We start from the raw sequence: 22,676 nt of genomic DNA, 5'->3' as shown, positions 1-22,676 counted from the left end.
AGAAATAGAGCAGTGAGGTTTAATAGGGAAAGTTGTGTGAAACTTAGAATTGGAGGAAAGACATTGTGATGTATAACTTCAGTTTGCTCCTTGCAATCTCCCCTTGAGAAGTTCTAGAATGACAGTTATTGATCCATAAGTAGTAGAGGCAGACAAATGTTAGGAACTAAAATAAAGGGGGAAAAAGGGCAACTTCTAGGACAATCACTCTCTTTTAGTTTCTTGGTCTATGAATAGGTTTGTACATTGTCTGGGTGTACATTTGTAGATCTTAAGCCAAGATTGGAAAGGAGGAAAATAGGAGGGGTGTTGGGGAGAAGGTAGAGAGGCAATAATGGAAAAAAGAATGCAATAATGGAAAAAAGAAACATATATAGTAAGAAGCAATAGGATATTACACTGAGATATCATACATGTTGCCTTAGAGATGAACTAACACCTGTCTTGAGAAAATGATTCACTTAATCACTTAATCACTTAATCCCCGTTATTCATCGATTTACTCGAGCAGGTGCCAGTAACATCTCCATTCATCCCGGTTGCGTGCTAGCGTAGCCCAGTGGTATCTGTTCGTTCTAGGAACATGCAGAGCCTCAAACCGATCATTCAGGGTCTTGACGAAGAAGTCTGACCATCTTGTAGGTGGGCGTCCACATGATCTTTTGATGTCCCGTGGAATCCAATCAGTAATGGCTCTAGTCCAGCGGTTGTCTGTAAACCTCATTACGTGTCCAGCCTATCTGATTTTTGATGTCTTGGCAAATAAGACAGCGTCCCTGATTTCTTGAGCATTGACGAAGATCAGAACTCTGGATTCTATCTCTCATTTGAGTGAATCGTGATATTCCAAGCATAGCTCTTTCGATTCCTCTTTGAGAGACCCGAATAGCGTTCTCATCCTGTTTTCGTAGGGTCCAGGTCTCTGAGGCATATGTTAATGCAGGAAGAATAGTGGAATCAAAGAGATGTGCTCGTAGCTGGAGGTTCTTTGTCCTTTTAGTTATTTCTTCAATGCTCTTGAAGGCATTCCAAGCCGCTCTCTTCCTCCTGCGCAACTCAGGTGCCAGGTCATTCATCATGTTGATTTCTCGACCTAGGTATATATAACTGTTGCATTCGGAGATGGTGGTTCCGTTGAGAGCGAATGGAGAAAATGATTAGCCTAAAATAATCTACCTTATGTAGATTTGGCACCAGAATTTAGAATTTTGGCTATTTATTAGATTTGTGGCTCCAGCCTTACTCTGCCAGCGTATGTACAGTGATATCTGAGTGCTGAAGAACTGAAAGTACTGATACTTAATTTGTCTATATGATCCAGTAATTCCACCAGGTATATAAATCTTTGCTATTAGATTTGGATATCAGAGCTTACTTCTGGCTATGTGCTCAGGGACCATATGTAGTGCCAGGGATAAAACTAGGGTCAGTCTCATGCAAGGCAAGCAAGCATCTTAACCCTTGTACTATCTTTTTTAGCCCAGTATCTCAAATCTTTATTTTGATCCTTTAATTAGTGGTGATGGCTAAAACCAGTTGTTAAATTTTCTTTTTTTCCTTTTTTGGGTCACATCTGGTGATGCTCAGGGGTTACTCCTGGCTCTGTACTCAGTACTTAACTCCTGTGGTGCTCGGGGGACCATGCTGGGGATTGAACCCAGGTTGACTTCGTGCAAGGCAAACGCCCTACCTGTTGTACTATTGCTCGGGCAGCCTTGTTAGACTTTTCTTAATGGAATAGAATAGTTTTTTTCCCATGGAGTTCATGCCCACTTCAGTATGCTTAATCAGTGACTGAATAAATACCAGTGTTTCTACATTTAAAAACAAATAAATAAATGTGATACTTAAAAAAAAAAGATTTTTCCCCCTATGTTTTATAGAATTTCATCTGAATATCACAAATACATATACATATATATGTTTAGCTGAAATATAATTTCTTTTTATAAACTAGTTTATTAAGTAAAGTCAATATAAATCAGTTATCACATTTTATTTGGAATAATCTTTGTTATTAATGTACAATTTAATAAGCTCTTGTGTAAACAATCTTACTCATTTTTATTTGCTCAGTTTCTTATACTTTGAAAATTACTTGAGTTTTTAAAATTCTAATTGTAGTCCCTCAGATATTCTAAAATAATACAGTTTTATTTTGATAGCTAATCGTTCTATATTGATAATGATTAATAACCTAGTATTTATCTCTTTATCTCCTTATGTTTTAGTGGTGGGAAGGACAGCTGTTATAATATGATGCAGTGCATTGCTGCTGGGCATCAGATTGTTGCTTTAGCAAATCTAAGACCAACTGAAAACCACAGTAAGTACATACTTTTAGTAGGATGTTACTTAAATGATTGAAACTCCAACTTCACAGTGTGTTCTATTGTATGTGATATGCAAAAACAAAAGGGAACTAATACAAACTTACAATCTATTAGATGCTAAATTTTATTAATCTACAAAAATGTATAGACTTTACTTTAGTTACTTAAAATAAATTTATCCTTAGTTGTATAAAAGCTACAAGGGGTGGCCAGGGGGAAGCCCGGACTGCTCTTCCCCCTCACCACCAGCGTGTTGTGTTGTGGGGTGGAGTGGGGGTGGCCTCTGGGCCTGCTTGATTGATCAGATGCCTTTATTCCATTCTCCCCATGTACCTGCCTCAGTCTCTCTGAGACCCCCATTCTAGTCTCACACTCATTCCCATCTCCTCTTGTCTCTCCCATTCATCTCTACGCACTCCGTCTTGCAACCTGGGCTCTCTCCACACACCTTCTCCTGTATTCCTCTACATCCTTGACCCTCTTGCTAGTCTCTTCCCACTCCATCTGGCAGCCCTGCTCTTTCTCACTCTCTCCCCAGCTCTCTTGTCTTCCCAACTTTCCAGTACTCTGGGTGATCCAGCACCCAGTCTGGTAGCCAAATCAACATAAGAAAGCCCTTCTTGAGGGCCCACCAAGTTCAAAAGAAACCACCTAAGAGGTATTCCAAAGCCCTTCCTGACTGCCTCAGGCAAAATACCTCTTTTTATTTATTTATTTTTCTTTTGGGTCACACTAGGTGGTACATAGGGGTTACTCCTGGCTTTGCACTCAGGGGACCATATGGGATGCTGGGAATCAAACTCCCATCAGCTGCGTGCAAGGCAAACGCCCTATCCTCTGTACTATTGCTACTTAAGGTGTTTTTCTCCTTTCCTCAGCCCGATAACTCTATCAACATCTTAATACTAGTTATTTTTGTATGGACACAGTAAGAGCTACATTAAGGCTTGTGGGGCAGCTCTCCTGGGAACATCTTACCACAAACTCAGACTACAGAGCTCAGGCCAGATTAATCTTTCCTAATCCTAGCAGGGCCCGAATCTAGTTATTACTTTTTGGATCATGACAGCATTTGTCCATGACCAAGCTCTTAACTTATAGTTAAGCATTATGACACTTTAGCCAGGCCCATCTTGATGCCAGGGTAGCACATAGCTTACTGCTTGCCCTGGTTCCTTCCATTCATTCCCTCATCAGGACTCTGCTTTTGGGGGTGCTAGGAAGTAAGGGCAGCAGATGCTCAGGAGGAAAATAACACTGAGAGTCACATTACAAAAGCATAACATATACTGTCATCTTGTGCCCATACAAAAAGGACATTGCTCTGAATAAACTATGCAAAGGACTTAAGGAGTAGAAAAAGACAATATTTACAACTCAACAGAGCACAAAGAAAGAAGTTACAAATAGCATAGAGGAATGGGAGCACTGTGATGGGAGCAACCTAATAAACCTAAACTACCTGAGGCTATGCAGGAAGGACAAAACAGTATTATCTTATACCTAGTCTTTTGCCATTAGAACTTTTATCTTCTTGTGTGTTCATGCCTATGTCCAAATTCCCCTCTTATAAATCATTTTGGATTTAGAACAAAACTTAATGACATCTCTTAGCTAATTCTATATACAATGACCCTGTCTTCAAGTAAGTCAAATTCTGAAATACTAAACTAGCACTTTAACATAAGAATTTGAGAAGGATTCAGTTAACCTACAATATACTTTTAAAAATATTGAAGTATGAAGCTGGGGATTACAGCTCAGAAGCACATGTTTTGCATGTGTTAGGTCTTTGTTCAGTCCTGGGCACCGTGTGGCCTCTGGGCCCTGCCCAGTGTAGCCCTTGAGGACTGCAGGCAGTGGCACAGAGGAAGGAAAGAAAAATATTCAGTAAGTTGCTTTCTTATACTCATATAATTTTAGAGATTAGCTGCTAAAATGATACGTGGCGAGATTAGCCGTTGCTTAACTCTATTACTACTTTTCCACATGACTTTTCTAGTAAAATATATATATTTTTTGATCATCTTCCTTATCACCCCCAACTTATTTCAAGTTCAGTGCTTTTGTTCTACTGTTATTTAGTGTGAATTAAATGAGTTGTTTATGTGAAGGTAGTAATCATAGTTCTTGGCATGAAGTAGATACCTAATAGTAGCACTGTAGCACTCTCCTCCCGTTGTTCATCCATTTGCCCGAGCGGGCCCAGTAACGTCTCCATTGTGAGACTTCTTGTTACTGCATTTGGTATATTGAATACTTCATGGGTAGCTTGCCAGGCTTTGCCGTGTGGGCGAGATACTCTTGGTGAGAGGGGTGGAGGAATCGAACCCGGCTTGGCTGGGCCAGCTGCATGCAAGGCAAACGCCCTACCGCTGTAATTTAGTTAAATCTGAATTTAGTCTAGATATTCCCTTTTCTGCCTCCTTTATCTCCTTTATTAACTTTTTACCTTCTTCCCTTTTCCCTTCCTCCCTTTTCCTTCCTTCCCTATTTTCCTTTCTTCCTACCATCCATCAGTCCTTCATCATTTCAATTTGTTTTCTATTTATTTTGCTTTCCTTTTTTATTCCAAAATAGGTTACGTGTGAACTTGTAGAGAGACCATATTTTCTTTTAATTGCTCTTAGTACTTGGGACAGATCTGTGCTTCTGGTAGGTATTTACTCAAAGTTTCTTGGTAGAAAGATGAATAATGAATTAACTAGAATTAATCATGAGAGTCACATTACAAAAGCAAGATGTTGATTTTACTTTCCTTTTATGATTAAGACTAAAGTAGTGTTGAAAGTGAAGTGAAAAGACAAGAATAGAAACTGAACCTTCTCTTACAGGGCCATGGATGAACATATACATTGGGATTTTTCACTGGACGTCTCATGTTTACAAATAATAACATTTTTAGGAATGACTTTTTTTTTAAAGTGAGCTATCTCTGACTTTTAAATAATAAATCGTTCAGTAAGGATGAGGGAGAAATATACTATAATTTCTATAATAGAAAGAAATAGAATCTTTTTGTATACATAGGTTCTGTTACAAAGGAAATAATTCCCTCATGCTTGTGGCCAGTCAGGTAAATGGGTTTATAAGTTGTCTATTTTGAGAGGCCTTGGTCTTTAGATAGCAAATATTTATGTAATATGTAACGTATATGTGATATAATTTCCCTGTTGATTTTTATATTGTTTTTAGCTTTCTATGTGAATTATTATAGTTACCATGTACTGAATTTTTCATGTATAGTCTTCCATTTGGTCATGGTTCACTGGAAGAATAGGTAAGATGACACAGACATAGTTTGTCCTTAAATTATACCTCACTGTGGAATGGAGACATTTATTTAGAATATTATTATTATGACAAATTTAAAGTAAATAAAATATACTCAGTGAAGTAAAAGCTGGAAAAAAAATCAGCTGGAAACCATAGACATAGTAGAAGAGACTAGATGATTACAGATTGGGTTATAGGCTATAGGGAGGGTTAGCTAATCTTGAATTAAAGTCAGCAGGAAGTTGGTAATTATTGAGTGATTTATTGATTAACTTCTTTTCCTTCCAGTATATTGTAAGAGCAAACCTAATGAGGTAGAGTTGACTCCAGTATAGAGAAAAGTTGGTTAGAGTGAATTCATGGGACTGTTTTCAATAGGTAGTCTGGAAAGGAATTTATCTCCATCAGTGCGGATAATATGGACTTGTCATAAAATTTACAAAATCCATCTCTTTAAATTTGTAGTAGGAACTTTTGTGGCATATTAATTGAGGTGCTTTGGGCAACAATGGAGACTTTGGTTCTATCTGATCTCATACCACTATTGCTATGTAACTTCCATTAATAAAAGTTACATTGTGGTTGGGACTAAATGGAGCCACAAAGGAAAACTGTCTTCTAGATTTTTGATGTCAGTAAAATGTTTTAATTATTATGCCAACATCAGGAAGTTTGTTGCTAAGAAGCTCAAAATTTTTAATTTATTAATTCAGTGGTATAAATGTCCTTTAAAAATAATACATTTAAAGATCCAGTCTAACTTTGAGATTAGCGTAGACTGAAAGGCTCTTAGGTAATGCTGTCTGTATTTCTGTTTCATTCTAGAAGGAGTAGACATACTGTTAAGAATAATATGAGTATGTGGAATCCAATCTAATATGTCCGTTCAGAAACTTGGTGAGCCAAAAGTAATGGCATATGATGATGATTTGATTATTTAAGGAGCCGTGATGATACTATCTTTCATGCCTTTTGTTAGACAACATTTACATTCACTTGAAAGCCTGGACCTACTTAGCATATAGTTATATATACACAACTACAGACATATTTGTTAAATTGCTTTGTAACCTTTTTTTCAAATACATAATAACACATTGTATACATCTTTTATGCTGTTAAGTAATTTTCTGCCATAGCATTTCCTTGAGAACTTCTTTGGAGCACTGATAACTCATGTGGATAGATAAATTTGAAAGATAGTTCATACTTTTATACTCCCCTTACTGGAGAACCTTATATTAAGTGGTTTATCTTCATTTTTTGCTTTTGTTATATCTGGTGATGCACAGGCAGTACTCCTATCTCAGTGCTCAGGAGTCACTGCCATCTATGGTTGAGGGGGTCTATGTATCCTCTCATTCATGCTTTCCACATTCAGAGCATGAATATTAGCCCTTTAAGCCATCTTCCTTGCCCCAATTTAGCCCTAATTTTTATAAACTCACTTGACCCTTTTTTATTCCTTTCTTTTAACTTCTCAAGATTTCTGTTCTGCAGGATATACTTTAGAAAATTCTCTTCAAAACTGTTCTAATAGTTATGTATCTTATATGAATATACAGCAATAATTTAAAATCTATTCTGTATGTGATGTGATGACTATCACCACAAATAATATGTAAATTTGTGATTTTTTTCCCGAAAAGTTAAAGTTACAGATAAAAATATTTATACCAATACATTTCTTTTTTTTTTTTATTTTTTTATAATTTATTTATTTATTGAATCACTGTGGGAAAAGTTACAGAGCTTTCGGGTTTAGGTCTCAGTCATGTAAATATCAAACACATTTCCCTTTACCAATACTTATTTTTAACCCCGAACCCCAATAGACCCCCACCTCCCACCCCTCCCGATTCTTGTGAGGCAGATGAGTTCTAGTTAATACTCTATCTACTTTTGACTAGATAGATTGTTTCGATAGAAGATGCACAATTATTGTTTAGAGTTTACGACCCACCCCCCACAATCAGATATGCTGAAACAGCGTTGTGAACTGATTTGCTTTCTACAACTTGGTTTAAGAATAAAATGATGTCGCGCGGCTGCAATAGCGGCCGCGCGGTTTTGAATTTCTGCTATTTTACTTATTGACCCTGGAAGAATTTCTATTAAAAGTTAGATAGTTAAGAGATTGGTTTCTGTGCCCTGGAGTCGTGGCCGTGCCGGAGAGCCGCTCGTGGGGGGCAGCTGGCGACCTCGGTGGGGCGTGGGGGACGGCCCACAAAGCCCCCCTTCCCATGAGGTCCCTGCCGCTCCCGCCGAGCCCGGCTCAAACCTGCTGTCCACAAGGCTCCCGTGCGGCCGCCATCTTTCTTTCCAGAGAGGAGCACCAATACATTTCTAAATTCACTTTTATTATCAAAAAACTTGGTGCAACTCAACCTGTTTTGAAAATTTTATCTGTATCTTGGATATATTTATATCACAAGATTGTGAAATCTTGAACAAAAAGTGATTGTATTATGTTAAAGCTTTAGTTAGTGTGTTTTGATACATGTTTATAATTTTTGTAGCAATATTAAATATGTTTATATGTTTTATATTTACATATGTTTTTATATTTATATATATTTATTTATATTTATATATATTTATATATGTTTTTAAGTTTTGTTAAAGTACTGAGTATAAACTCTGACTAAGGACTTAAATTTTTTCTTGAATTTTTTTTTCTTTTTTTAATGTTTCTGTCACAACTGTCTTTGCTCATGGATCACTCCTGGTGGGCTCAGGGCAACATCTAGGGTATAGGGGATCCATCACAGGTTGACTGCATGCAAGGCAAATGTCATATCCACCGTACTTTCTCTTCAGCCCTCTTCTTGAAAATCTTGTCACATTCACTATCACTGTCACTGTCCTCTTGTTGTTCATTGATTTGCTCAAGTGGGCCCAGTAATGTCTCCATTGTGACACTTGTTACTGTGTTTGGCATGTTGAATACGTCATGGATAGCTTGCCAAGCTTTGCCATGCGGGCGAGATACTCTCGGTAGCTTGCCGGGCTCTCCGAGAGGGGCACAGGAATCGAACCTGGGTCAGCCAGATCACCCGCGTGCAAGGCAAATGTCCTACCCGATATGCTATTGCTCCAACCCCTTGTCACATTTAAGATATTTAATTAAGAAAATTTTGTTCTACAGGTCTAGATTAATTCTTGAATAACCTTGAATATTTGAAAAGCATGTAATAAAATCTGTAAAGTTAGATATAATTCTTTTGGGGGGAAGATTGGTTACATCTGGCTCTGCTGAGTGCTTACTCCTGGCTCTGTGCTCAGGAAATCACTCCCGGTAGTGCTCAAAGTACCATATGCAGTGCCAGGGATCAAATCTGGGTCAGCCATATTCAAAGCAAGTTTGCCTTACTCACGATACTATCTCTAGCATTTCTACTTTTTAAAAATGTTCATTGTATATTGCTTCTAAAATTATATTTAAAAAATTCATTTAATTTTTAATTAGCAACAGAGAAGACTGTAGCTGATAGGAAGTAGATATTCAACTATGAATAACTTCACCTTACGACAGAAATGCAGATAGATTTAATATAGTCACTTTTAAGATGATACTGACTGCTCTCCAAGCAGTAAAATCTAGACACTCTTTCAAATTCACTGTCTCTTTTCATTATTTTATTAATTATTTCTGCTCTAATTGTTGCAGCAGGGTCAGATGAACTGGATAGCTACATGTATCAGACAGTGGGTCATCATGCCATCGACTTGTATGCAGAAGCAATGGGGCTTCCCCTCTATCGCCGCACCATAAGGGGAAGGAGTGTGGATACAGGACAAGTCTACACCGAATGTGAAGGTGATGAGGTTGAGGACCTTTATGAACTTCTAAAACTTATTAAGGTATGCACAGAGTGACTGATTACGTTTAACTGAATTTACTGGGTGATTTAGTAAATTACATGTATCGCAGTCGTTTAGTAAAAAGTGACTTACTGTCAGTAGTAGCTCAACCGTTTCTTGAAGGTCAATATTTTATATTTTAGGATAGAAAAAAAATCAGGTTACCATGCAATATTAAATTAATTTTATTAAATTAAATATTAAATGGTATTTAAAAATAAAATATTGCGTATGTTTTGGCACCCAGGATTGTCAAATGATAGTTAACTAAGTCTTTTACATAGAATTGTGGGACTAATCAATTTTAAGCTCTAATCAATTTTAACACATGCTTTTTGTAGGCCTGTGAGTATGGTTAACATTTAGTTCTAGACAATGGATTTAGAGCACTAAACAGATTTTATAAAAATTTTATTCTACTGGGACTCACTTACCAGTGCCAGGAGATAGAAAGTAAACAAAGAACTAAATACTGTGCCTTGTGGTGGAGAATACAATGAAACAGAGAGGGCTGAGTTCAGGTGATGTTGAAGTCTGATGAGTTAGGATTGGCTCTTTGCAAGATGGTCTAGCCAGCCCTTTGCTTGGTGGTCTAGTCTGCCCTTTGCAAGTTTGGAATTTGTATTGACTGACAGAAAGTGAAAGACTGAATTTTGCTTATCAATTGAAAGAAGCATGAATTAAATACTTTGTCTCTATGTATAAGCAACCACTGTGATTTCATTGCTAATATCTCTAGACCAAACTTAAGAAAGTTGTAACAGGATTATCTAGTAAGTTCTATACCAGTAATTGGTCATTCAGGATATTATTTTAAGCGCTTAGTTTTTTATTCTCATTGATAGCCAACTCTATGATTACAGTCCAAATATCTAAATGTGTGTTTTGTTTTGTTTTGTTTGAAATTTTACTTTAGGCACTTTGGTTTATAGTACTGTTTATGATAGGGTTTTCATACATGACATTCCAGCATACACCATCCATCAGAGTGCCCACTTACTTCTACCATTGTCCCAGTGTACCCAAGCCCACCACAGTAAGTTTCCTACTGAAGACAAGTTCTCTGTTTCTCTTGCCTTTGGACATTGTCCTTTCCTTACATAAAGATATAAAGAAAAATCTTTATATCAACATTTGGAGATCATTCTGTATCAGTCTCTATCCTTCTAACTTCACTCAGCATGAGAAAATATGAATTTTATCTAGTCAGTTTTAGGCAATTTGTGTAAGGAAATTTTAGGCAGTTTTCTTGGATATCAGTAATTTTTCAGAAAGGAAAAGAAAATTTCTTCACTTTTCTCTACTAAAGAACTTTGCGTTTCAATATTTTATTCTTTAGAGGAGTTCAGTCTTTACAGTTATGTAATGCGTCCTTATGAAAAGTTGCCATTCAAATAGCTGCTTCAGGCGCTAGAGTACAATGGGGAAGGTGCTTGCCTAGCATGTGGCCAACACAGGTTTGACCCCAGCATCCCACATCGTCCTCTGAACCTGCAAGGAGTAAATCCCTGAGTGCAGAATTAGCCAGGAGTAATTCCTGAGCACAGCCAGGTGTCCCTCTCAACCCCGCCACCTCTGCAAAAAAAAGAAAAAAAAGGCTACTTTAGTGCTGAGCCTTACATTTGATGCTGATCTGTGCTTAATATCAGTGAATAATTTTGATTTTAAAAACTGAAAGGACTTCTATTCTTTTAAACTTTAAAAGTCCAGAGATGTAGCTCAGTAGTAGAATACTGCTTTACATGTATGGGCACTGGGCTGGATCCTTGATGTTTTCCACACATAAAGTTAGTTTGCCTAATTAAAAGCTTATTTTCTATGTTGAAAATTTTCATTTTTATTTACCTTTTAATAAATAAATTTATAGAGGAAATACTTAGAATAATTCTATAACTTACTCTTTAATCATGTATACCATAAGAAGTAGATGATTTCCTTTCCTTTTGGGGGCAAAAGGGAGTTCCAGGAATTGAACACAAGTTGTCACATAATTCAAGAAGGTTGATGTCTTGCCACTGAATGACACCCCAGTTCTGTAGATATTTTTCAAAGGAAAATACAGAAAAAACCTGGTTTCTTCCTTCTTAGAAGACATCTACTGATAACTATTTTGACTGTCAAAGGAGAAAGTATAAAAGAGTTCTGTTTATAATGGTCTTCCCACACTGATCAACCAAGATCTTATTAGTGCTCACTTTTGAGTGAGAATTTGCATTTTCAATTTCTTTTTTAGAGTACAAATAAGTTGGATTTTTACCATTAGCTAATGTTATTAAGTGGTGGGATTGACACAAGAAATAATTGTGTCATTAAATAGTGGATAACTGATAACTTTGGAGAAGTTTTGTGGTAATAGCCTTCAAGAAAGTGAGTGATAATAAATTAATCAATTTAATTTAAAATGAGCAGATTAGTAGTACTTAAGAAAATTTTTTATTTAGGTCTATGTTCTCTTTGGAGAAGAGGATGCTTTGCCTTTATCTTTATAGTAACTATCAGTTTGAAATAAGTTAATACTAATGTTAAATCTTGACAACTTTGCTTTGGAAGTTCATACATGATGATTTTAACTATAGTCAAAAGAGGTGTTATCAGATTGTCTAAGACTACATAGTTCTTTTTTCTATGTAGAAATACTAATTTACTATTGGATATTTTAAGGATATATATATATATATGTTTCAAAAACATTGCTTTCATGAAAAACATTTTATAGTCTTTTTTTATAGTTAAATCCACTTATGAAACATTGGTGCTAAGATTTCAATAGACATCTTATATATTCTAATGAATAATTAATTATGGAAAAAAATGAGAATTGTTATCACTCTTCAAGTTAGTTTTGTTCTGAGAAGATGATGAACTATTTTTTCTGATTATTTTAATGTGAATGAAGTGCTGAAATCATTTGGATTGATTTTCATTTTCAGTGAATTTTTGACAGGTTACAGTTTTGTGCCTTTTATATGTAAGTCAGTCTTCTGTTTTTATCACCCCCCATCCCCTAATATTAGAGCTGACTTTTGCATAGGAATGCTTCTTTTTGCAAAGAATTTAGTTACTATAATTGAAAAGAAGTAGGAAAAATTTGGAAGAATTTTAATACCTAAAACTTTGCTAACTTGTAAAGTTAATGAAAACTGGTAGAAATGTAAAAAAATTTTTATATTGCTCATGATTACCAGGTGATTGCAGAAGATACTTGTCTAAGTATAATGCAAAACCAAATATATATATATATATATATCACACATATAATTTGAATTCCCTAAGTTTAGTATTAAAGTAGTTTCAAATCATTTCTCTAGCTATTTATCGATGTCTGTTACCTGGTTTTCAATTAAGTGTTTGCCAACTACCTGGTTTTCATATAACCAGAATTTCTCTTATTTTTTAGAATTCCTTGGTATTAATATGTCACTTTGGGGGCTGGCAGATAGCTTCAGTGGTAAAGTACACAGCAAGTTATAAGCAAAGTGGAATCTGTTTCCTGGAGCCCCCACACCCCCTAGATATTCCCAAGCGTCCTGAAAATTGTCCTGGTTCCCAAGAGCCATGGGATGTGGTCTCTATGGAAAAAAAAGTCACTTTGGGGGCCAGAGCAGTTGTACAGCAGGTAGGGCATTTGCCTTGCACAAGACCAACTTGGAGGGCTGGAGCAATAGAACAGCGGGTAGGGCATTTGCCTTGCATAAGGCAGACCTGGGTTCGATTCCCAGCATTCCATATGGTCCCCTGAGTAGCCAACTGCCAGGAGTAATTTCTGAGTACATGAGCCAGGAGTAACCCCTGTGCATTGCTGGGTGTGACCCAAAAAGCAAATAAATAAATAAATAAAAAGACCAACCTGGGTTTAATCCCCCGTGACCCATGTGATCCCCAAGCACTGCCAGGAGTAATTCTTGAGAGCAAAGATACCAGTAAGTACTGAGCACAACTAATGAGCGTTCCCCCCCCCCCAACAAACAAACGAACAAACAAACAAAAAGTTACTTTGGGGGCTGGAGCCATAGTACAGGGGGTAGGGTGTTTGCCTTGCACATGGCCAACCCAGGTTCGATTTCCAGCATCCCATATGGTCCCCTGAGCACCGCCAGGAGTGATTCCTGAGTGCAGAGACTGGAGTAACCCCTAAGCATCACCGGGTGTGACCCAAAAAGCAAAAAAAAAAAAAAGTTAATTCCTCCGCCCCTCTCGGAGAGCCCGGCAAGCTACCGAGAGTATTCGATATGCCAGGCACAGTAACAACAAAGTCTCCAATGGAGACGTTACTGGGCCCGCTCGAGCAATTTGGTTCTAATCTGAATTAATTAGGGCTAGATAACCTGATTATTTCATGAAAATTCTTTTTCCATATGTATTTTCTTTTAAAGTCAGATAAGTAATATCATAGTTATTAGAGCATAAATGTAAATTCCTGATTTCTACAGACAGTGTATTTAAGGATCAGCATATTTTTTCTATATGGTACTGGAGAAACTCCTTACTGAATTTGCTATGATCTTTCTTGGTTTTATTTCTTCATTTCGGAACAGCTCACCTTCAGGAAATTTTCTTAGGGAAGGTACTTGCAGATTCTTACATTTTGAAAATTTTCCTAGTCTACTCACATTTGATGGGCTGGAGCGATAGCACAGCAGTAGGATGTTTGCCTTGCCCGCAGCCAGCCTGGCCGAGCTGGGTTCGATTCCTCCGCCCCTCTGGGAGAGCCCGGCAAACTACCGAGAGTATCTCGCCCTCATGGCAAAGCCTGGCAAGCTACCCATGATGTATTTGATATGCCAAACACATTGACAAGAAGTCTCAAAAAAAAATGGAGACATTACTGGGCCGGCTCGAGCAAATTGATGAACTCACATTTGATATAATAATGGGATTAAAATTTTTAAATTGAGGAGCTGGAGTACTAAGTCAAAGAGCTAGAACACTCACATATAGGGGGCCCAGGTTCAATCTTCAGCACCTGGGTTCCCTGAGTATCATTTGGAGCCAGCTTGGCACACAGCCATTGAATAGCCATTGAGCACCACTGGGTATGACTACAAATCTAATAAACAAAAAAAGTTAGGTCAAAAATCAAGTTGTTGCAGCTGTGGTTCCATGTTCCTATAGTGTAAAAAATTATGCACGCAGGAGGTTGTGTGTTTGCGGGCTCTCTGGACAGCTCTATCTCACCACCCCTGTTCGGTGCCCTAGAGCCTCTGTGTGTGCTCTGGATCGGGACAGTTGTTGGCCAAGGGCAGACGAAGGAAGAGATGAGAGCCATGCTGGTTGGTCTTAGTTGCAGTTTATTCCAATCCTCTCTCTTACACTCCACCCAGTCAGGTAGCCAAATCAACATAAGAAAGCCCTTCCTGAGGGCCCACCAAAAAGGTAATTCTAAAGCCCTCCCTGACTGCCCAAGGGCAAAATACCTCCTAAGGTGTTTTTTTTCATTTCCTCAATCCAATAAACTATCAATAAACTATCAACTATCAACTTCCTGAGGCTATGCAGGAAGGACAGAACAGTGTTATCATACACTATAGCATTTTGTTCCTTTTTAAGTGATGTTTTTCCTTTCTCAACATTTTCATGATAGTGTCTTCATGCTTATACTTTAAAAAGTCACTGTTGGACACTGAATTTATTATATGTGATGACATGCTTCACAACCCTCATTTAGTAGCATTATATCCCTGTCCTCATTCCCTTTTTGGTGGGTCAGGCATAGTACTAACTTAAGTGAAAGCCAGAACTAGGATAATGAATGGTTGGCAGGTCCACTTTCTCCTTTACAGAAGGATTTGTGAATATGAGATCAAGAACTGCTATGTCCTTTTTTCCCCCCTTAATGGAAGAAAACTTTATATATAATATGACACATAAAAACATGGCATAACTCATAGGATTGCACTGAGGGGACCTGGGAAATCCTTTTTCATATTTCTTCTATAATTTGCTCCCGTTTATTATTTGTTTCTCTAGTATTTGTGTTGATCAGGTATTAGATCTTATAAATTGAATCTTAATGAATCCTGTCTTTCATCACATATTTTCTATCTCTTTCTTTAGATTTTGTGAGATTTACTTCCTTAAAGTCCTTGAACTGGCCTTGCATGAGACTAATATAATAAATTTAGTATGAGACTGATTTTAAAAAGAGTCTAATAATAAAAAATATTATGAGACTAATATCAAAGGCTAGGGAAAATAGGGGCCAGGAGGACTGGTCAGTGGTTGGAAGCTTGCTATAAGTGTGTGGGAGGCAAAGGGTAATTAGGATGGAGAAAGGGCCATTATGATGATTATAGTTGGAAGTAATCCATTTGGACATGAACCGAGTGTGGGAGGGAGGGAGGAAGAGAGGTAAGAAAGAGAAGGGGGAAGGGAGGGAATGAGGGAGGAAAGGTTTGGTATCTGCCATAGATGTGGGGTGGGAGGGAAACTGGGGACATTGGTGATAGGAAACGTACACTGGTGAAGGGACGAATATTGAAACATATGACTGAAAATCCAATCATGAACAACTTTTTAACTGTGTATCTTACTGTAAACACTGTGATTCAGTTAGAAAATACATTTAAGAAAAGGGCATGTAGGATAACATTGGTTTGTCCTTTATGCCTAGCCACAGGGAGCTTAGGTTTATTGGGTTACTCCCATCACAGTGCTCCCATTTCTCTGTGCTTATTTGTAACCCCTTTCTTTGTGCTCTGCTTCCCCAACCTATCACCTTTATCTCCTGTCAGACTCTGTTAACTTGTAAATATTGCTTTTCTCTTCTCCTTAAGTCCTTTGCATAGTTAGTTCAGAGCAATGTCCTTTTTATAGGGAAATAAGAAAACAGCTAATGATATGCTTTTGTAACTTAGGAGTTAATTGACTCCATATATTCACTCCCGGGCATCTGTTCTCTTGACTTAAGCCTCAGTTGCCCTTACTTCCTAGCACCCCAAAAGCAGGGTACTGACAAGGGACTGGAAGAACCCAGGGCAAGCTGCGAGCTACCTAGGCATCAAAATGGGCCAGGCAAAAGCACCAAAATATTCAACTAGAAGTTAAGAGCATGGTCAGATAAATTCTGTCATGATCCAAAAGTAACAGCTGAGTTAGGACCCTGCTAGGGTTAGGAAAGATTAATCTGGCCTGAGCACTGTAGACTGAGATAGCGAGATGTCCCCAGGAGAGCTACCCTACAAACTTAAAATATCTCTTACTGTGTCCATATAAAAAACAATAACTAATATTAATAAGTAGAATTAAGATGTTAATTAAGTTATTGGACTAAGGAGAGGAGAAACACCCCTAAGTGGTATTTTGCCCTTGAGCAGAAAAAGGGCTTTTGATACATTGATTGTGCCACTGGGTGGAGTGTGGTGGCTATCCCCAATGCGGGGAGTTGGAGAGAGAGGAGAGAGAAACCAGGCTGCGATATGGAACATGGAGACATGAGTGAGGGGGACAGGAGGAGACTGGAAATGAAGAGCTTAGTGAGATTGGAACAGGCACTTGGGGACAGTGGGATAAAGGGCAGCTGATCACCAACCAGCCTGGCCTGGCCCTCATTTCCTTCTTCATCCGCCCATGGCATTGGCTGTCCTGGGTGGGGAAGTGGTCTGAGACCACCGAATGGAGGCAGCAAGAAAGAGCCGGAGCTTCTCCTAGCCACTTGGTGATCATGCAGGGTAATATTTTAATCTCGGCCCACTGGCCAGGGAGGATGTGTGTGTGTGTGTGTGTGTGTGTGTGTGTGTGTGTGTGTGTGTGTGTATGTGTGTGTGTGTAATAGACCTTGGGCTGGAAAGATAGTACACAGGTTAAGGCACTTGCTTTGCATACAGCTAAATATGGTTCAGTCTCTTGCACTGGATATTGTCTCTGAGCACAGAGCTAGGAATAAATCCTAAACAGTATTCCATGTAGCACAAAAACAAAATACAAACAAAAAGAAACCAAAAAGGAATCTTAAAGTATTGTTTCTTTTTGGGTCACACCGGTGATGCACAGAGTTTACTCCTGGCTTTGTACTCAGGAATTACTCCTAGAAGTACTTGGGGAACCATATGGGATGCTGGGAATCGAACCCAGGTCAGCCACGTGCAAGGCAAACCCACTGTTCTATTGCTCCAGCCCCTTATTGTTTTATTTTTAAAAGCATCTATACTTCCTTTCCTAGTTGTAACATCTCTGAATCTTTCTTTAGATACAGATCATTTGTTTACTGAAATATTCATATTTTCTCTGGGGCTTGTCACTCCCTCCCCACCACTACCATGTTTTATTCTCTTTCATGATATAGGATTTTCTGAAGTGTCTTTATTGCTTGTTCATAATTGGGTTTCAGTCATACAATGATCCAATACCCATACCTCCACCAGGTAATTTCCCACCACCAATGTCCCTCATTTCCCTCACAACATCCCCAAATACCCCACCTCTTACCAGCGTTCTGCCTCTATGGCAGACACTTTTGTTCTTTTTCTCTTTCCCCTTTCCCTTTTGTGCATTTTATTTTGCAGTACAAGTACTAATAGATCATTTTATTTGTTCAAGATGTTCAGTATTTTTATCAGGAACATAGGACTAAAGTGGCCTCTTAACTGGGTGAGAGCTTTGGGGTGTGGGTGTGACTGCTGAGGCTTCCAGAAGTACAGGAAGGTGGTGGGAAGTAGCACATCCTGACCGCAATAAAGCCTGCAAATTTTAGTCACAAAATCCGCATACCAAAATTTTCAGCAGATTATGTCTCGCTGAGGCTCTCCAGTTAGAATTGTAACAGAGTTTTAAAAGCAAATTTTATATCTTTAGTAAACAACAGTTATCTCTGTACTCATTTTGGTTGGCATTCTCTCTTCACTTTGTTTTCTTCACTTTACTGGATGGAAGTTACTCATAAGCTGGTGTGGTGCTTGCATGCTAGTTGTCATGTTGCCATTCCCAAACAGTTTCTGAATTCAGATTATAATAGACTAAATTTGTCTCTAAGAAATTATTTTACATATTTTGAATCTTTGCTTGTGCCTTTCTCTGTCTTTACTACTAAGTTGTCTTGAAGAAAACATCTCATGTCATGTTCTCTGAAATCAGCTTCATCTTATCTTCCTTCTTCTTTCTTTCAGAGCATCTTGTCTGTACCTCTACTGTGGTCCTCAGAACGTTGCTAGGATTGTTATGTGCGACTCTTCTCTTGCTGGATTGTGAGATCCTTAAAATATGCCGTGCTTCCCATATTTTTATCTCTTGGTGTCTGGACATCTTGTAAATGATTGTTTAGCAAGTTAGTTTAATTCCCCTATTTGTGTGTGTGTGTGTGTGTGTGTGTGTGTGTGTGTGTGTGTGTAATAATTGATCACATTCAGGGGAGCTCTAGCATTTTTACAAAATGTACTATCAACCCATAGGTAAATTTATTTTTGCTTTTTTACTGAAGCTTCAATGCAACAATCAGAGTAAGTTCTGCTAGCAGGTATGGCAATATAACCTCTATGTGTCCACAGATAATTTCCATATGCAGAATATTTTGTTAAAATTCAAATAACTTTTGGTATCTGCATCTTTCTTGTGTGTTGGAAAATTACTTTGTGGAAGCCTTCTGATTTTGATTCTTGGAGGGAAATCTTAGAACACCCAGTGGCTAAGGCAAATCCAAAGGCTGTGGAGTGGGAGGAACATGTAAGATGGCCTTAAGATTTCAGAGGGACTCAGGCCTAGTGCTAATTAAAAAGGAAAATAGCCTGTGCAGATTGTTGCTGGCTCTTTAGCACTGCACAGCTTGCCTTAAGCCCTGTCAGTTCCCAAGATTTTGGACATTAAACCTGGTCTCTTGGCCCCAAACACATATTTCTATTATTGATTCTGGACACTAAACAGGAAGTGTTAGAATTAAAACAGTCCGGCATCATTTTCTCTCCCAGGTGCAGCTTTATAGAGACTGCTTTCCCTGGCCTACTCAGATGATAAAGTCAAGCATGCGTGAGAAAGTACATGATGGATGATCTGTCTGGAAATAAAATGTTGGATCATACTTGTCAATTATTGTAGCTTGAAAACTTATCATTGGTTTAAAGTTTTCATCTGTAGATTTCTTCAAAGCCCAGAAAACATGACCTCCTCATGCTAGTGAAAATACCATTTTGTCTCCTCAACCTTGAGCTTTTTTCATTTGGTATCCGTAATTTTGTGTGTATATTACGTGTGTTTGTGTGTGTGTGTGTGTGTGTGTGTGTGTGTGTGTGTGTGTGTGAGATTCGGTACCTCTTCATAAATTCACCAATGGACTTTTATGCCTTATTCCTTTCTCTAGAAACTATAGGTTTCTTTATATTTATCATCTACTCTTCATATTTTAAAGCATACTGGGTATGTTTGATTTGTCTCTCAAATTTCTTTATGCTATTCAACCCTAATGTTTCTGTGTCCAATTGATTTTCTTTTTCCTAACTATGCCATCATTTATTTCTAAGAAGTCTTTCATAGGTATCTACTTCACGATTTTGTGTTACAAAGCATCAGCTATATATGTTTGTCCTACAGTATTTTACTTTATTTCTAGACCTGGGGTTTTCCTTGTCCTTATTATGCTTTCTATTAAATGACTTGAAAACACATAACCCAAAACGGATAAGCTTGAATTATTCTATTCCTTCTTTGTTTTCCTTACATTTGGAAGGAACACAGGCTTTAATGCTGAACATTCACCAGTTTGATAGATCCTGAACTGAACTTTTTATATTGACTTTCCCTTTTAAATGGGGAACATCTTCATCCATCAGATTCATAGCCTGAACTATAAAATAGCCATAAAATAATGACACCATCAATAAATATTTAGAGTTTTTTTTCTTGTAAGAGGGAATTTAATAGGAAGTTATTCTATGACATGCTGATGTGAGAGAAAACATTTAGTGAATCAAAAGAATGTCTTGGTTGACCCTGACTTTTCCTATTAACTTTAAACTACATTACTAACACTTAGATACTCTTATAGCTTTCATTCAGCAAACAATAATTAGGTGCTTATGATGCATCAGTATTGTACTGTACTTATGAGTAAAATGATGTACAAGACATAGTCTCTGCCCTTACAAACCCTGAAGAGATAAAACAAATATGCAGTGTTAACTTCAGTGTATCTTTTTCCAATATTATGTTGTATGAAACCTAGGTTTCAGTTAAATTAGACTGTTGTTATAGCTCATTTTTCCCCACATTGTTCCTGATTCTCCTTCCTAGTTCTGTGGTTTAGTCAGACAACCTTTTATTTGGTGTCTCTTCGATGTCATCCTAGATAGGTTCTCTCTCTATGAATGAAATACTTTCTGGAACCGTCATCTAAATTTGCATTTCTCTTTTAGTCCTTAATGCATCTTGATATACAAGCCTACTGGTTTGTATGTGTGTGTGTGTGTGTGTGTGTGTGTGTGTTTTGTCTTATGAGTTTTTATTTAAAGATTATAAATGATAAATTTTTAATTCAGTTATACCATCTGTAAAAAGTGGCTATATCTCTTTCATTGTCTTATTTGTCTATTTTGACACTAAATAAATTTATGGGCATCTCTTTAGATTTCTAAAAAGAGAAATGCTATATTGCTATATTAGTTTTTATTTTTCTTCTCCCATCAGGCTGCAAGTACATGATTTCATGTCAGCTTCGGGTCTTCTCTCCTTTATTTCTTAACTTCTAAAAATCAACCAATAAAGCTATATGAAGTGTATTTTTTTTCCATTATATTCACAGCTCCATTAGCATATAAGTTGTAGCTCCAACTTGGCATTGGGATGAGTGTAATTCCTCTTGACTTTATTAGTAAGTTAATGCAGAGAAGAAAAAGAATAGTAGTCATTCAAATTGTGAAAGAGGTTTTAATGGGGGCAAATTTATATTATGTATTAGATTGGATTTGTCCATCTACATTTGTTGCTTATAATCTTTGGCTCTTCTGAGGTTTTTTTTAGACCCCCACAGTCAAATAAATCAGCCTTCTAAGAAACATATGGAATTGCTGTTTTCTATCTAACTTTCTATAGTAAACTGAGGCATGGGTCATTTCAAAAAGATAATTAAGTAAATCGAAAGATAACAATTTTTTTATTATAAGATGCTTTCTTTCCATTAAAATTATTTTGGCATGTTTCCTTTTAGGATTTAACTCTCTGCTTATCTTTAAAATCTAAGCAATGTATTTTCTATGAACTCATTTGTAAAAAAGCCTTAAGCCAGGACTTCCATTTGAAAGTTACATGAACTGAGTTTAGAGAATTTAGACTTGAAAGAACACATGAAGAATTAAGAGATTTTAAAAAGTGGCTCTTTGACTATCCAGAGGCAATATAATAGGGCTCTTATGCGCTCTCTTGTGTATAGAAGCAATTATCTCTCAACACTAGCAGAATTATATATAGTACATTTATTCATTGCATTTACAGTGGTGACCTGTGTGGTCATGTGACATTCTTGCTCACTTAGTTGGGTACTAAATGAGAAATTCTTAAACTTACCAAAGAAATTTGAGCCTATCTAACCAAGATTTAGCTTATACTGATGCTTGTAGATTTCCATTAAAAAACACATTGAGGGAGCTGGAGTGATAGCACAGCGGGTAGGGCGTTTGCCTTGCACGTGCCCAACCCGGGTTCAATTCCCAGCTTCCCATATGGTCCCCTGAGTACCGCCAGGAATAATTCCTGAGTGCAGAACCAGGAGTAACCCCTGAGCATCACCGGGTGTGACCCAAAAAGCAAAACAAAACAAAACAACCCCACCTCCCCCCCCAAAACCCCAACACATTGATAAATCAGAAGAGGCAGAAACTATGAGATGTGTTACTTAATTTCCTTGTACTAGAATTCTTTGCTATCTAGTAGGGAATTGGTTCTAGAGCCTTTAGAATAGCCTATTTAAAGGCTTCTCTATAGATTCCTTTTCAAGCAATAGTAATCTTACTCGGTAGTAAGGTAAGGTGGAAGAAGCATCATCATTTGTTTATAACTCATTGTGTCCCTTTTGAATCATTTACAATTTAGATCCTTCAGTAACTTTTATTTATCTCGTGGTAAATTTTCATGACTTCTTAACCATCATCACAGTTTTACTCATTTTCTGGTCATAATATCTGGACATGATCACAGAAAGCTAATAAAGTTCATTCCAGTGGACTTCTGTATAGGAAATGTGATTCTTTAAGACAAGACTTCTTAACTGGGAGGAGAGAGGTGTCT

The 22,676-nt window shown here is 37.5% G+C and overlaps 1 protein-coding gene across 2 annotated transcripts in view; it reads left to right on the top strand.

The window, feature by feature from the left end:
* Positions 1 to 22,676, top strand: part of DPH6 (diphthamine biosynthesis 6) — a 159,811-nt gene that overhangs the window by 3,152 nt on the left and 133,983 nt on the right. For both annotated transcript variants that reach the window (XM_056133843.1, XM_056133842.1), the window contains exons 2-3: positions 2,232 to 2,326; positions 9,280 to 9,473. In XM_056133843.1, coding sequence (XP_055989818.1) covers positions 2,232 to 2,326; positions 9,280 to 9,473 — 289 coding nt within the window. The remainder of the gene's footprint in view (positions 1 to 2,231; positions 2,327 to 9,279; positions 9,474 to 22,676) is intronic.

Source organism: Sorex fumeus, unplaced genomic scaffold, assembly GCF_029834395.1.
Source record: "Sorex fumeus unplaced genomic scaffold, SorFum_2.1 ptg000098l, whole genome shotgun sequence".
In the NCBI taxonomy this organism is placed as follows: Eukaryota; Metazoa; Chordata; class Mammalia; order Eulipotyphla; family Soricidae; genus Sorex; species Sorex fumeus.
This window is presented reverse-complemented; position numbering and strand designations above follow the sequence as displayed.